Below are 12,641 nucleotides of genomic sequence, written 5' to 3' on the forward strand. Positions count from 1 at the left end.
GGAGTAGAGATGGCTGGCATGGACATCCCTCTACTTATAAACCAGCCAGGTCTCTTCCAAAGGCGACTGTGAGCCCATATACTCATAAGGTTCAAAGTGGCGCTATACAAGTAACCCAGGTGCACGTGAGTGGGAAAAACCTGTTTCACATGGAAACCGGATTTCAATGATGCTGGTAGTTTCTCATTACCACTGTCACTGTTATTACTGCTTTTGCAACTGTCAGGCATGAAGAGATAAAGAGAAGTTCACAAACCACCTCAAAGTTAAGTGCACACACCGCCAGCTCTCACTGGGGCGACCGAGCATAAAATGACGGAGCAGTTGCTGGTGCCCCCTGCTGACGGCAAGCCCCATTGCACAGGTGCATTAACTCGGATAAGGCCTTCTCTGTGTTTTTTTTTTTTTTTTTTTTTTTTTTTTGAGACGGAGTTTCGCTCTTGTTACCCAGGCTGGAGTGCAATGGCGCGATCTCGGCTCACCGCAACCTCCGTCTCCCGGGTTCAGGCAATTCTCCTGCCTCAGCCTCCTGAGTAGCTGGGATTACAGGCACGTGCCACCATGCCCAGCTAATGTTTTGTATTTTTAGTAGAGACGGGGTTTCACCATGTTGACCAGGATGGTCTCGATCTCTTGACCTTGTGATCCACCCGCCTCGGCCTCCCAAAGTGCTGGGATTACAGGCTTGAGCCACCGCGCCCGGCCCTTCTCTGTGTTTTAAATGTTGACCCTAAGTTGGCCTCCTTCTCTCCCTCGTGCTCACTGTCTACGACAGGCTGAAAAATGTCTGCGTAAGGAGAGGGCAGGAACGGCTAGAGCAGCTGAGACATGGTGACTGACGCTAGGCTGATAAAAGATGATGATGATGACTGCAACTGGATTCACCCAAGAGCTACCGAGGTCAGTGTGTGCTCAGCACTCTCTCCTGATTTTCATGGTAGGAACTCTTGTGATTAACTCAAGATGAGAAACTGGAGGCTCAGAAACGTCAGGCCACTTGTTAAGGTCTCACAGTGAGAAAGCACTGTGACTACCACCAGGCCCTTGTGGCTTTCAATCTCTTGGCCTATGATTCTTTTTTATTTTATTTTATTTTATTTTTTTTGAGACGGAGTTTCACTCATGTTACCCAGGCTGGAGAGCAATGGCGCGATCTCGGCTCACCGCAACCTCCGCCTCCTGGGTTCAGGCAATTCTCCTGCCTCAGCCTCCTGGGTAGCTGGGATTACAGGCACGTGCCACCATGCCCAGCTAATGTTTTGTATTTTTAGTAGAGACGGGGTTTCACCATGTTGACCAGGATGGTCTCTATCTCTTGAGCTGGTGATCCACCCGCCTCGGCCTCCCAAAGTGCTGGGATTACAGGCTTGAGCCACCGCGCCCGGCTTATTTTATTTTTTTAAGATGGGGTTTCACCATGATGTCCAGGTTGGTCTTGAACTCCTGACCTCAGGTGATCCACCCACCTCGGCCTCCCAAAGTGCTAGGATTACAGGCGTGAGCCACCGCACCTGGCTGGCCTGTGATTCTTAAAACATTTTTTTGACCACAAACTCTTCAAACACATCGAACTTCAAAATGCAAACTGCAGATACAATCAGAATTGCTCTGGTTGCTGTGGGGGTGGAGGGCCTGGTCCCCTGACATACCTTCTCAGGGCTCCTGAAAGCCACTGGAGAACCCCTGGAGAACCCCATGTTGGGGTAGGTCCTCACTCACTCACCTGATGTCAAAACGCAGCAGCAAGGCAATGAAGATCCCTGTGGGAGAAAGCCAGGGTTAGAGAGTGGCAGGGAGGCAGCACGGCAGTGAGCAAGAGACTGGGTTCTGGTCCCCAACCTGGTTCTCTGTCATGAAGCAATCACCGGAGACCAAGGGTGTGGCCAATAGTCTCAAGTGCCAGCAGAAAGTCCCATTTCTCTGCCTAGAACAGTGAGAAGGCCCCAGGACTTTGGCCTGGGACTACAATGACCTGGCACCTCACTGCACCACACTATGTCACACTGTCTGCCCAAATGCTTATCAAGTGCCTACGTACCAGGCACCATGGGCAAGCAGGAGTAGGCAAAATGACTGCTCCCACAGAGCTCAGCCAGGGGACAGAGCAGTCACACTGTGACAGACCTCAAATAGTCACGGAAATCACTGTGAGAATGTAACTTTGAAAGAGTGCTTCTATTTTGGGAGGGTGGATTACGTGAGGTCAGGAGTTTGAGACTAGCCTGGACAACACGGTGAAACCCTGTCTCTACAAAAAACACAAAAATTAGCCAGATGTGGTGGCACTCGGCTGTAATTCTAGCTACTTGGGAGGCTGAGGCAGGAGAATTATGCTTCCTATGTTGTGAGAAGGTGTAACAGGATGAGACCTAGGCTGGACAGGGATAGAGGAGGGGAAAGAAGGCAGGCTTCTTGGAAATGACACATGCCAGGAGGAGAGAACAGCATGTACAAAGGTCCTGGAGAAGGCTCAGGAGGTAGGGGCCAGTAAGGCAGCTTGCTCACTGCAGGAGATGAGGAGATGGACCAGCCCTGCAAGGGCCTAAGGCCCATGAGGAGGAGGTGGGTCTTTATTGTGAGTGAAGAGATGCAATGGAAGAGTTCTGAGCAAGAGAACAACCTGAACAGATTTTGAAAAAGGCCCCAGTGGCAGTGTGTGGCTGGAGGGGGAAGGAGGAGGGGCACACAACGGGCTATTTGGAGGCTCCACAGGAGCACAGGAGATGGTTACCTCGGTTCACCCACCACACTCTGAAACTTCAAAACCAAGCCAATTGTAAGCAATGGTTCTGCTAAAAAAGAAAAAAGAAAAAGAGACATCCCAGAAGGCTCAGCATCCCCAAACACAGCCAGGCAGTCTTGCCTCTGTGTGCTGTACACACATCTTGTGTGTCTGCCTCCCTCGCTGGTCTCGGGGCTCTGCGTCTCATTTAGTTGAAGGCAGGCGCTGATAAGAAGCACTGCCTGTCAACATATAATTAATTTTAAAGAGGGAAATGAATGAGTTCTTGATGAATACTCTGTGGGAGTGGGGAGTTGGCGGGGGAGAAAGCAGACACTGCAGTCATTCTGGAAACAAGCAGGGAACTCAGCGCCCCCTCGAGGCTGATTTCTACAGGTCTTCTCCAGCTAATCCAGGGGCTAGAGCTCTGCCAGGGCCTTTCACTCCTAAAGCACATCTGGGCTTCCAAACAACGCTCCACCGAGACTCTGTGAGGACGTGATCAACTTACATTTATTGTGATTGTGGAACGACCGGGGATATATATAGAGCGTAGGGGAGGGAAGATATGCTGAGATGTCCTGTGCATGTCTCAAGCCCAGAACTTATGACAAGGACATGGGGGAAGTTTGTGTGAGTGCCTGACAGACCATGCCCTGGAGAGTGAGCCAGATGCTTTACAGGACTCCATTCTTCTGTCTGATGGAGCTGCCTTCCACTGGGGAAGCAAGTCTCCCTGCCTCACAGCACTGAAAATTATGAAGACACATGGGTTCGCGCCCACATCCCCACTGCCTTAGGCAAGTCATACCATCTCTTTGAACCTCAGTTTCCTCATCTGTAAAATGGAAATGCCCATTATCTCACTGGACTGCTGGGAGAAGTAAACATAACACAGAAAAAGTACCTAACACCCTGGCTGGGCACGGTGGCTCATGCATATAATCCCAGCACTTTGGTGGGCCGAGGCAGGTGGATCACCTGAGGTCAGGAGTTTGAGACCATTCTGGCCAACATGGTAACACCCTGTCTCTACTAAAAATACAAAATTAGCCAGGCGTGGTGGCGCATGCCTGTAGTCCCAGCTACTTGGGAGGCAGAGGCAGGATAATTGTTTGAACCTTGGAGGCGGAGGTTGTGGTGAGCCAAGATGGCATCACTGCATTCCAGCAGCCTGGGTGACAAAGCGAGACTCTTGTCTCAAAAAAAAAAAAAAAAAAAAAAAAAACCAACAACAAAAAAACCCCCAAACTATATCCATATCTATATATAGAGATAGACATAGTATGGTGCTGGCACCTCATAGTACCATACTACGTCACACTGTGTGTCTGCCCAAATGCTTATCAAGTGCCTATATACCAGACACCATGGGCAATGCAGGAGTAGGCAAAATCACTGCTGCAGTGAGATGGGGTCTATGTTGCCCAGACCAAACTTTCTTTAAGAGACAGGGTTGCAGTTGGGCACAGCGGCTCATGCCTGTAATCCCAGCACTTTGGGAGGCTGAGGCGGGTGGATCACGAAGTCAGGAGTTCAAGACCAGCCTGGCCAACATGGTGAAACCCTGTCTCTCCTAAAAATACAAAAATTAGCTGGGTGTGGTGGTGTGCACCTGTAATCCTAGCTTCCGGGGAGGCTGAGGCAGGAGAATGGCTTGAACCCAGGAGGCGGAGGTTGCAGTGAGCTGAGATCATGCCACTGTACTCTAGCCTGGGTGACAGAACAAGACTCCATCTCAAAAAAAAAAAAAAAAAGAAGAAGAAGAAAAGAGACAGGGTGTCACTCTGTCACCCAGGCTGAAGTGCAGTGGCACAATCATAGCTCACTGCAGCCTTGAACTCCTGGGCTCAAGCGATCCTCCTACCTGAGTCTCCAGAGTAGCTGGGACTAAAGGCATTAGCCAACACAACTGGCTTTTTTTTTTTTTTGGTAGAGATGAGTTCTTGTTATGTTGTCCAGACTGGTGTTGAACTGGCCTCAAGCAATCCCCGAGTCAGCCTCCCAAAGTGTTGAGATTACAGGTGTGAGCCACTGTGCCCAGCCAAAACCTTCTTCTTCTTCTTTTTTTTTTCCTACACTGGCTCCATCTGCAAAAAGCTTCTTCTTTTAAGCAAGTTTCTAACTCTCTGACTCTGAGACTAGGAAGACAAGTATGTTCCTAGGGTTCACTGCCCCCACTACTGGGCCCAGATGAGCAGACACAGAGCACCCAAGCCTCAGCCACTTCAGCTGCCTTCAGAGTGGCTGCTCAGCTTTACCCTTAGTCTCTTTCTTGGCTGGTAGTTTGAGCTGCTCCTGCCCCAAAGTGAGGACAGGCTGTGGGTACACGGGACATGCTTTCCTGCTTGGACTGTGGACGGGGCCCCTGTGTCCATACCCACAGACACACTGGCTAGAATCCACATGTAGATCCAGGGGCTCAAAGGCCAGCTTCTGCAGACAAGCAGGTGTGCATGCACATGCTCCTCTGCCCAGAGTGCAGACACAGGAGCCCATGTGTGTGTTCTCCCTGGAGACGTCTCAGCACAGGGAGGAGGAGCCACGTGGCTATGGCAATTCTGGTACACCTGTGATGCTTGCAGACGCTGGGGAAGGCGTATGTGTATGTGTCGGTATGTGTCGGTATGTGTGAGAGGGGTCCAGTCCATTAAGACTGTCATGAAACGTGCTTTTTCAGAGTGTACCTCTGTTATTAGACTTTTACTTTTGTAGTTCCTGAGTAACATCTGTTCACCTGGACCAGAGGATCTGCGAGGACAGTCTTGTTCACTGATGCCTGACCAGGGCCTAGCCTGGGGCATGGCACCCGACTGGCACTCCATAAATGCATGTTAAGGTGGAACCCTTCACCAAACCCTGGCCTGATCCAGCCTCATTTCTCAGCTGGTAAGCCTGTCTGTTTAGCGGTAACCCCCCTGCTCCAGGGAATACCCTCTCCACCCCTTGCACATGGCCCCCACCCCAGCAGGCTCACCTGGAATCACAATATCTCCAAGTCCCAGCATGGCAAAGTTGTCCGCTTCGAGGCCTTTCTCCAGCAGATCCTGAGGAAACACCACTGTAGGGGGAGGCACGGATGTGAGGAATCAGCTGGAGCCCAGCTTACTTTATTTATTTATTTTTGAGACAGGGTCTTGCTCTATTGCCTAGTGCAATGAGGACTGCAATTGGGAGTGCAAGGGCCTCATCTCTGCCCACTGCAACCTCTGCCTCCCAGGCTCAAGTGATTCTCCTGCCTCCTGAGCAGCTGGGACTACAGGCACCCGCCCCATTTTTGTATTCCCAGCTTGCTTTGACTTCTAACTCCCCATTCTTGTTGTATGAAACTCACACATTTATGTTTCTGGGTAGGAGGTGGGGGATGAGGAGGTAAGAGGATGCAGGGCAATGCCTCGATCTGGAGTCACAGCTGGTTAGAGTGGGGAGGAATCTGGGGTCATCTAGGGTGAAGGTTTAATGCCTTTACTGAGCTATAACCAAATAACCATATTAATTTCAATGTCTTTTTTTTTTTTTTTTTTTTTTTTGAGACGGAGTTTCGCTCTTGTTGTCCAGGCTGGAGTGCAATGGCGCAATCTCAGCTCACCGCAACCTCCGCCTCCTGGGTTCAGGCAATTCTCCTGCCTCAGCCTCCTGAGTAGCTGCGATTACAGGCACGCGCCACCATGCCCAGCTGATTTTTTGTATTTTTAGTAGAGACGGGGTTTCACTATGTTGACCAGGATGGTCTCGATCTCTTGACCTCGTGATCCACCCGCCTCGGCCTCCCAAAGTGCTGGGATTACAGGCGTGAGCCACCGCGCCCGGCCTATTTCAATGCCTTTTTATAGCTACAGAAGCCTTTGGTTAAATGGGATTTACCCTAAAGCCCAGTGTATAAAAGAAAAGAGCCACACAGTGCTGATATCTAAAAGGCTTCGCATCTCACTGTAACAGAGGTATGGACAGATGGTGGCCGTTGTTCTGACGCAGGGTGAGCCTGGGCTATAAACGCCTTCTGTATTTGCTGAGGGAGAAAAGGCCACATACCTGCAGATTCCTTCCTTAAAATTCCTGACTCTGCTGGGCGTGGTGGCTCATGCCTATAATCCCAGCACTTTGGGAGGCTGAGGAGGATAGAGGTCAGGAGTTTGAGACCAGCCTGACCAACATGGTGAAACGCCATCTCTACTAAAAAATACAGAAATTAGCTGGGCATGGTGGTGCGCACCTGTAATCCCAGCTACTCAGCAGGCTGAGGCAGGAGAATTGCTTGAACCCGGGAGGTGGAGATTGCAGTGAGCTGATATCACACCACTGTACAGCCTGTGGGACAGAGTGAGATTCTGTCTCAAAAAAAACAAAAAAACAAAAAAACACCCTCACTAAGAAATCTTGCTGGACAGCTTGTTTGGATAAATACAGCAGATTAGGGAGAAACGCCTCCCTGTGTCTAGTTATAGCAAAAGGCTATAACTGCACTTCATCAGAAGAGCAGTCACAAGTGGGCTTTGGCGTCAGACCTGCAGGTTGGAGGCCTAGCTCTGTGCTCTGCACAGCTTACTTATCTGCTGAAGTTTTGTCACCTGTGAAATGGGGGGACAATGGGACCGACCCCTCAGGGTGGTAGTGAAATCAGATGATTGTACACACTGTTAACTGCCACTCCGGGCCTTCTTTACTAACCCAGTCCTTGTTTTGAGTGAGGCAGCCTTTCCAGGTGACAGGTCAAGCGTGGTGCAAGACTAAGCCAATCAGGAAAATCTTGTTCCTTGAATTCCTTACTTCTCTTGCAGGTAGGTAGGGGGTCAGCTCTGGCCAACAATATTTAAAAAATTTTTTTTTTTTTTTTTTTTTTGAGACGGAGTTTCGCTCTTGTTACCCAGGCTGGAGTGCAATGGCGCGATCTCGGCTCACCGCAACCTCCGCCTACTGGGTTCAGGCAATTCTCCTGCCTCAGCCTCCTGAGTAGCTGGGATTACAGGCACGCACCACCATGCCCAGCTAATTTTTTGTATTTTTAGTAGAGACGGGGTTTCACCATGTTGACCAGGATGGTCTCGATCTCTTGACCTCGTGATCCACCCGCCTCGGCCTCCCAAAGTGCTGGGATTACAGGAAAAAAATTTTTTTGAGATGGAGTCTTGCTCTGTCACCCAGGCTAGAGTGCAGTAGCGTGATCTCGGCTCACTGCAGCCTCCACCTCTCGAGTTCAAGTGATTCTCCTGCCTCAGCCTCCCAGTAGCTGGGATTACAGGTGCCTGCCACCACACCTGGCTAATTTTTTTTGTATATTTAGTAGAGATGGGGTTTCACTGTGTTGCCCAGAATGATCTCAATCACCGGACCTCGCGAACTGCCTGCCTCGGCCTCCCAACTGCTACTATGGGGTAGCAAACAGTGTGTACAAATCCACGCCTGCTGGGATTACAGGCGTGAGCCACCACGCCAGCCATTAAAAAAGTTTTTATCATATATATATAAATATATATATATTTTTAGATGGAGCCTCACTCTGTCACCAAGGCTGGAGTGCAGTGGTGCGATCTTGGCTCACTGCAACCTCCATCTGGCTGACAATATGTACACAGAGGTGCACAGGGGTTCTGGGTAAAGCTTGTGGTTCTCTAATACATGGATAGGTACCCTTGCCCTGCCTGCCTCTTCCTGCCTTTAATGCACAATGCACAGTGATTAACAGATTTCTTCTCTCAATCCTGGTACCATTCAATTCGATGTGGCAGAGACTACTGTCTCCATTTTACAGTTCTAGAAACCAGGGTTCAGAGAGGACAAGTCTCCTCCCCAAGGCCATGCAGTCAGCAAGTGGCAGAGCTGAGATTCAAGTCCCAGCAGACTGACTTCAGCATATGTGCACTTCACTGTTCTGCCTTTCTACCACTGAGCTCTAGTCATAGCAGGAGAAGGCAGTGGGTCTTCTCTCTAGCCCAGAAAACCAGACCCTACATATCAGAAACCAAATATGACAGTACCACTTCCCTGCTCCGAGCCTTCCAATGGCCTGCAGGGCACTGTCCAAGCTCCCTGCAGTGGAATCGTTGGCTTCCCAAATCTGGCCTCTGCCCACCTCTTTCCACTGCACTCAGCTACACCCACTCCCTGATTCTCTGCTCCCAGGACTCTCCATGCACCTTCCTGCTTGCAGCCCTTTGCTGAAGCTGTACACTATCTTTCAAATGCCATATTGCCCCCGCATGCTTGGGAAATGTGTATTCATCCTTCATGACTCAGAAAAGATTTTCCTAACACACTGGCTGGGTTGTCTGGGCTTCCGCACCCCTGGGCTCATCCATCAAGGCATGTGGGGAATAGCTGTTGCTCCGGCTGGCTCAGCATCTATTCCCTGGCTCTGGAGAACTGCCCTCCCTTTGCACACTTCGTTCTGGGAGGCTGCCAATTCTAATACTCTGCCCCCAAGCACTGGAGTGGGCAGTGTCCCTAGCCTGTCCATCACGATCCTCTATCTCTCCAGTGTAAGTGTCTGGCTCATGGGCCAGGCCAGGACTTGTAGGTTTATTCTGGGAGAAACCGGTTTTCCTCTGGGGTCACTAAGCTGGCACCACAGAATTTAGGAGCTGTTTGTGGCCATGAAGCTCTCCCCAGTGCAGGGAGCAAGCCTGTCTGCAGTGGTGGAATGAATCACAAGAAAGACAGCTATTTCAGGCCGGGCGCGGTGGCTCAAGCCTGTAATCCCCGCACTTTGGGAGGCCGAGGCGGGTGGATCACAAGGTCAAGAGATCGAGACCATCCTGGTCAAAATGGTGAAACCCCGTCTCTACTAAAAATACAAAAAATTAGCTGGGCATGGTGGCGCATGTCTGTAATCCCAGCGACTCAGGAGGCTGGGGCAGGAGAATTGCCTGAACCCAGGAGGCGGAGGTTGCGGTGAACCGAGATCGCACCATTGCACTCCAGCCTGGGTAACAAGAGCGAAACTCCATCCAAAAAAAAAAAAAAAAAAAAAAAAAAAAAAAAAAAATGACAGCTATTTCTTGATTCCCTGAGTGGAATCTCCCCAAATCTCCCCCCATGACTGCCTGTCGCCACGAGCCAGTGCTTCCACGGCATGCACTTGCTGCTGCCTGTCCCCCGCAGCATCTTCCTCGCTTCCTTGCTAGAATGCCTGATGGATTCTGTTCCCCTCTTTGAGCCTTGTAATCCCAGGAGGTGATTCTCCGCTAGTCTAAAGCTTAAACTCTAAGCCAATCATGCTTTCCTATCCCGTCACTGATGAATGGTTTAGACTTGGGCCTGTAACCCAGTTTTGGCCAACAAAGTATGAGGGAGGCTGCACGGGAGATTTGGGAAAAACCATCTCTCCCTGAGACATAATTTCCCTTTTATTTTTCTGGACACGGCTATGTGAGGAGTCAGTGCTAGGAACTGTGGCAGCCGTCTTGGCACCATGAAGGGATGACCTAAGGGGGGCGGTGGACATGCTGAGAATGCTGGGGTGGGAGCACTGACGTAACCTTGACTCTTTGTGAAGAGAGTGCCATTAAGCCACTCTGAGCCTTCTACCCCGGGCTTGCTGTAGTGTAAGATGACAAAATTTCCCCCGTATTTAAAGAGTTATACGGGTTGAGTAACCCATATTTGAAATGGTTCAACCAGAAATGTTTCAGACCTTTTTTGAATTCTGGAATATTTGCATATACATAATGAAATATTTTGGGGACAGAACCCAAGTTTAAATGGACATGATCATAGCTCACTTTGGCCTGAAACTCCCAGACTCAAGTGATCCTCTTGCCTCAGCCTCCCAAGTAGCTAGGACTACAGGTGTGTGTCACCATGCCTAGCTAATATTTTAAATTTTTTGTAGGAACAGGGTCTTGCTGTTACCCAGGCTGGTCCTGAACTGCTGGTGTCAAGTGATCCTCCTGCCTCAGCCTCCTAAAGAGTTTTACAATAATTAAAAATAATTTTCTGAATGAAACACAGTTCATGTTAAGTCCTTATGTGTGGAATTTTCCACTTGTGATGTCATGTCAGTGCTCAAAAAGTTTTGGGTCCTGGAGCATTTTCGATTTCAGATTTTCGAATTAGAGATGCTCAATCTATCAGTGGATTTTCTATTACTTATAAACAATGGATACACTGAAGAACAAAACCAAGGCAGTTTGAGAGGCACGGAATAGACAGCACAGACACTCTGAGGGGATCCCAGTGAGGGGTGCTACAGGTCTCGGGTTAGAGGTTTCCTCTCCCGGAAAGCCTCTGCATGCACCCCGCAACCCCCAGGCTGGGTTAAACACTTCCTCTCCATGCCTGCTCCCATTTTGGCTCATTTCACATCATGTGCACCACGACCAAGTGGCCAGAGGCCAGGCCTGAGAAGGATGAACGCAGCCAGATGAATCAATGAGGAAAGGGAAACCAGGCTGGAGAGCCACAGGAGGAAGAGGGACATGGGAAAGAGATAGGGAGATGCACTGACTGAAACAGGAACTGTGAGGGCAAGGCCCGGTGAGGGTGGGGGAAGGGGTTCCCTGTGGTGAGGCAGTCACTTACATTTTATTGGTGCCTCGAAGGACTTGGCCACTGTCACCATCACATTGGTGCCAAATACCTAGAAGGAGAGAAGAGTAGTTTGAAGGGAAGTGAGGGGCTGGGGGGAAAGAATGGCTGTCCCTGGGCTTCTAGATGTGCTGCTGCCTAAGACCTAGTGGGAGTGGGGCAGAGAGCTGGGAGGGGCTCCAGTGCAGATCTGAAGTTGGGGTGAGGTAGCCACTGATACTGGTTCTGGGAAACAAAGAGGGGAATTTTGAGGGAGTATAGAAAGAACCTCTGATGGCCCAAGCCAGGCAGGCTATGTTTGTTCATGGTTCTGTTCCTCTCAAGTGATAAAGTCCCCTAGCGCCACCCACTCAAGAGGGCAAGAGGCTGCCTGGGGCCAGGGAAACAGTGCCTGAGTTAGGCTGACCTCAGTCCCTCCGTGATGCCTCTCAGAGTGAATGTGAGAGGCATCACAGGCCAGGGCTGGTGTGCAGCTGAGCACAGCTGGTCTCTGTCTTCCCAGGTCAATGCCCTTTCTGGGCCCATTCATCAACATTCTTCCACCCCTACCTGAACTTCTCTGAGTCTCAACTCCCTTGCTGAGGGAGCTGCTAGCAAGGAAGACAAACAGGTGGATGGAGTGTGTTCCCAGAAAGAGGTGGAATCTGTTCTCTCTGGCTCCATTTCACAGATGGACCCAGAGAGGACTCTGGGGTCTGAACCTTCAGCCCCAAACAGCTGCTCTCCATCAGATGACTGGCACTTGGGCCAGAGAGGCAGGGTAGTAGGAAGGTGAGACAGCCCTGGAGCTAGACATCCTTGGCATCCCTGCCTGACTCACCCAGAAGACATCATAGATGAAGAGTCCGCCCAGCAGGATGCAGCCAGTGCTGACATTGTTGAGGTGCAGGAGCTCTACTCCATTAAGGGAGAAGGCCAGGCCAAAAAGGTTGTTGGCAATCCAGTGCTGAGGAAAACGGGGAATGAGACCGGCTTGCTGTGCCCCACCCTGCCCTGTCAACCCCATCCTCCCCTTTTGCCCAGGCCCTGGCTACTCACCTTCCTCAGCAGGTACCAGACGCCAACGATGCTGCTCAGGCCCAGGCATACCAGGTCCTTGGTGTCAAATTCATAATTGACGATTTCTGAGCAGAGAGGCTGGGTAAGTCCACTCCCCAGGGCGGGGCTGCCCCTCCCACCTGTCAGCCCCTGGACGGAGGAGGGCATGGCTGTGGGCACTGTCAGGGGTTCACAGGCTGGGGGGCTAAGCCTTGGCTGCCCCACATTGGTAGGAATTTTAGGAAGGGGAGAGCTCACTGGAGCCACCCCAAGCCCTCCAATTTCCTAGAGGAGGGAACGGAGGCCCAGAGAGAATTCAAGCCTGGCACAGGGTCAGTGGGAAGTGGTCTTTGGTGTT

General features: G+C 50.6%; 1 protein-coding gene across 8 annotated transcripts in view; it reads right to left on the reverse strand.

Annotated features, from left to right (window-relative positions):
* HM13 (histocompatibility minor 13) overlaps window positions 1–12,641 on the reverse strand; it is a 55,315-nt gene that overhangs the window by 9,796 nt on the left and 32,878 nt on the right. For 6 of the 8 annotated variants that reach the window (XR_004274112.1, XR_004274111.1, XM_032295331.1 and 3 more), the window contains 5 exons: window positions 12,284–12,369; window positions 12,066–12,191; window positions 11,240–11,297; window positions 5,700–5,783; window positions 1,724–1,760 (listed from right to left, as the gene is read on the reverse strand). Coding sequence is in view for 6 of the 8 variants with exons in the window: in XM_032295331.1 (XP_032151222.1) it covers window positions 1,724–1,760; window positions 5,700–5,783; window positions 11,240–11,297; window positions 12,066–12,191; window positions 12,284–12,369 (391 nt within the window). In the remaining 2 variants the exon portion in view is untranslated. The remainder of the gene's footprint in view (window positions 1–1,723; window positions 1,761–5,699; window positions 5,784–11,239; window positions 11,298–12,065; window positions 12,192–12,283; window positions 12,370–12,641) is intronic. The other 2 variants (XM_032295330.1, XM_032295326.1) reach the window with 1 other exon arrangement.

The sequence above is a fragment of the Sapajus apella genome, unplaced genomic scaffold (assembly GCF_009761245.1).
Source record: "Sapajus apella isolate SASKATOON/1434 unplaced genomic scaffold, GSC_monkey_1.0 scaffold33, whole genome shotgun sequence".
NCBI lineage: Eukaryota > Metazoa > Chordata > Mammalia > Primates > Cebidae > Sapajus > Sapajus apella.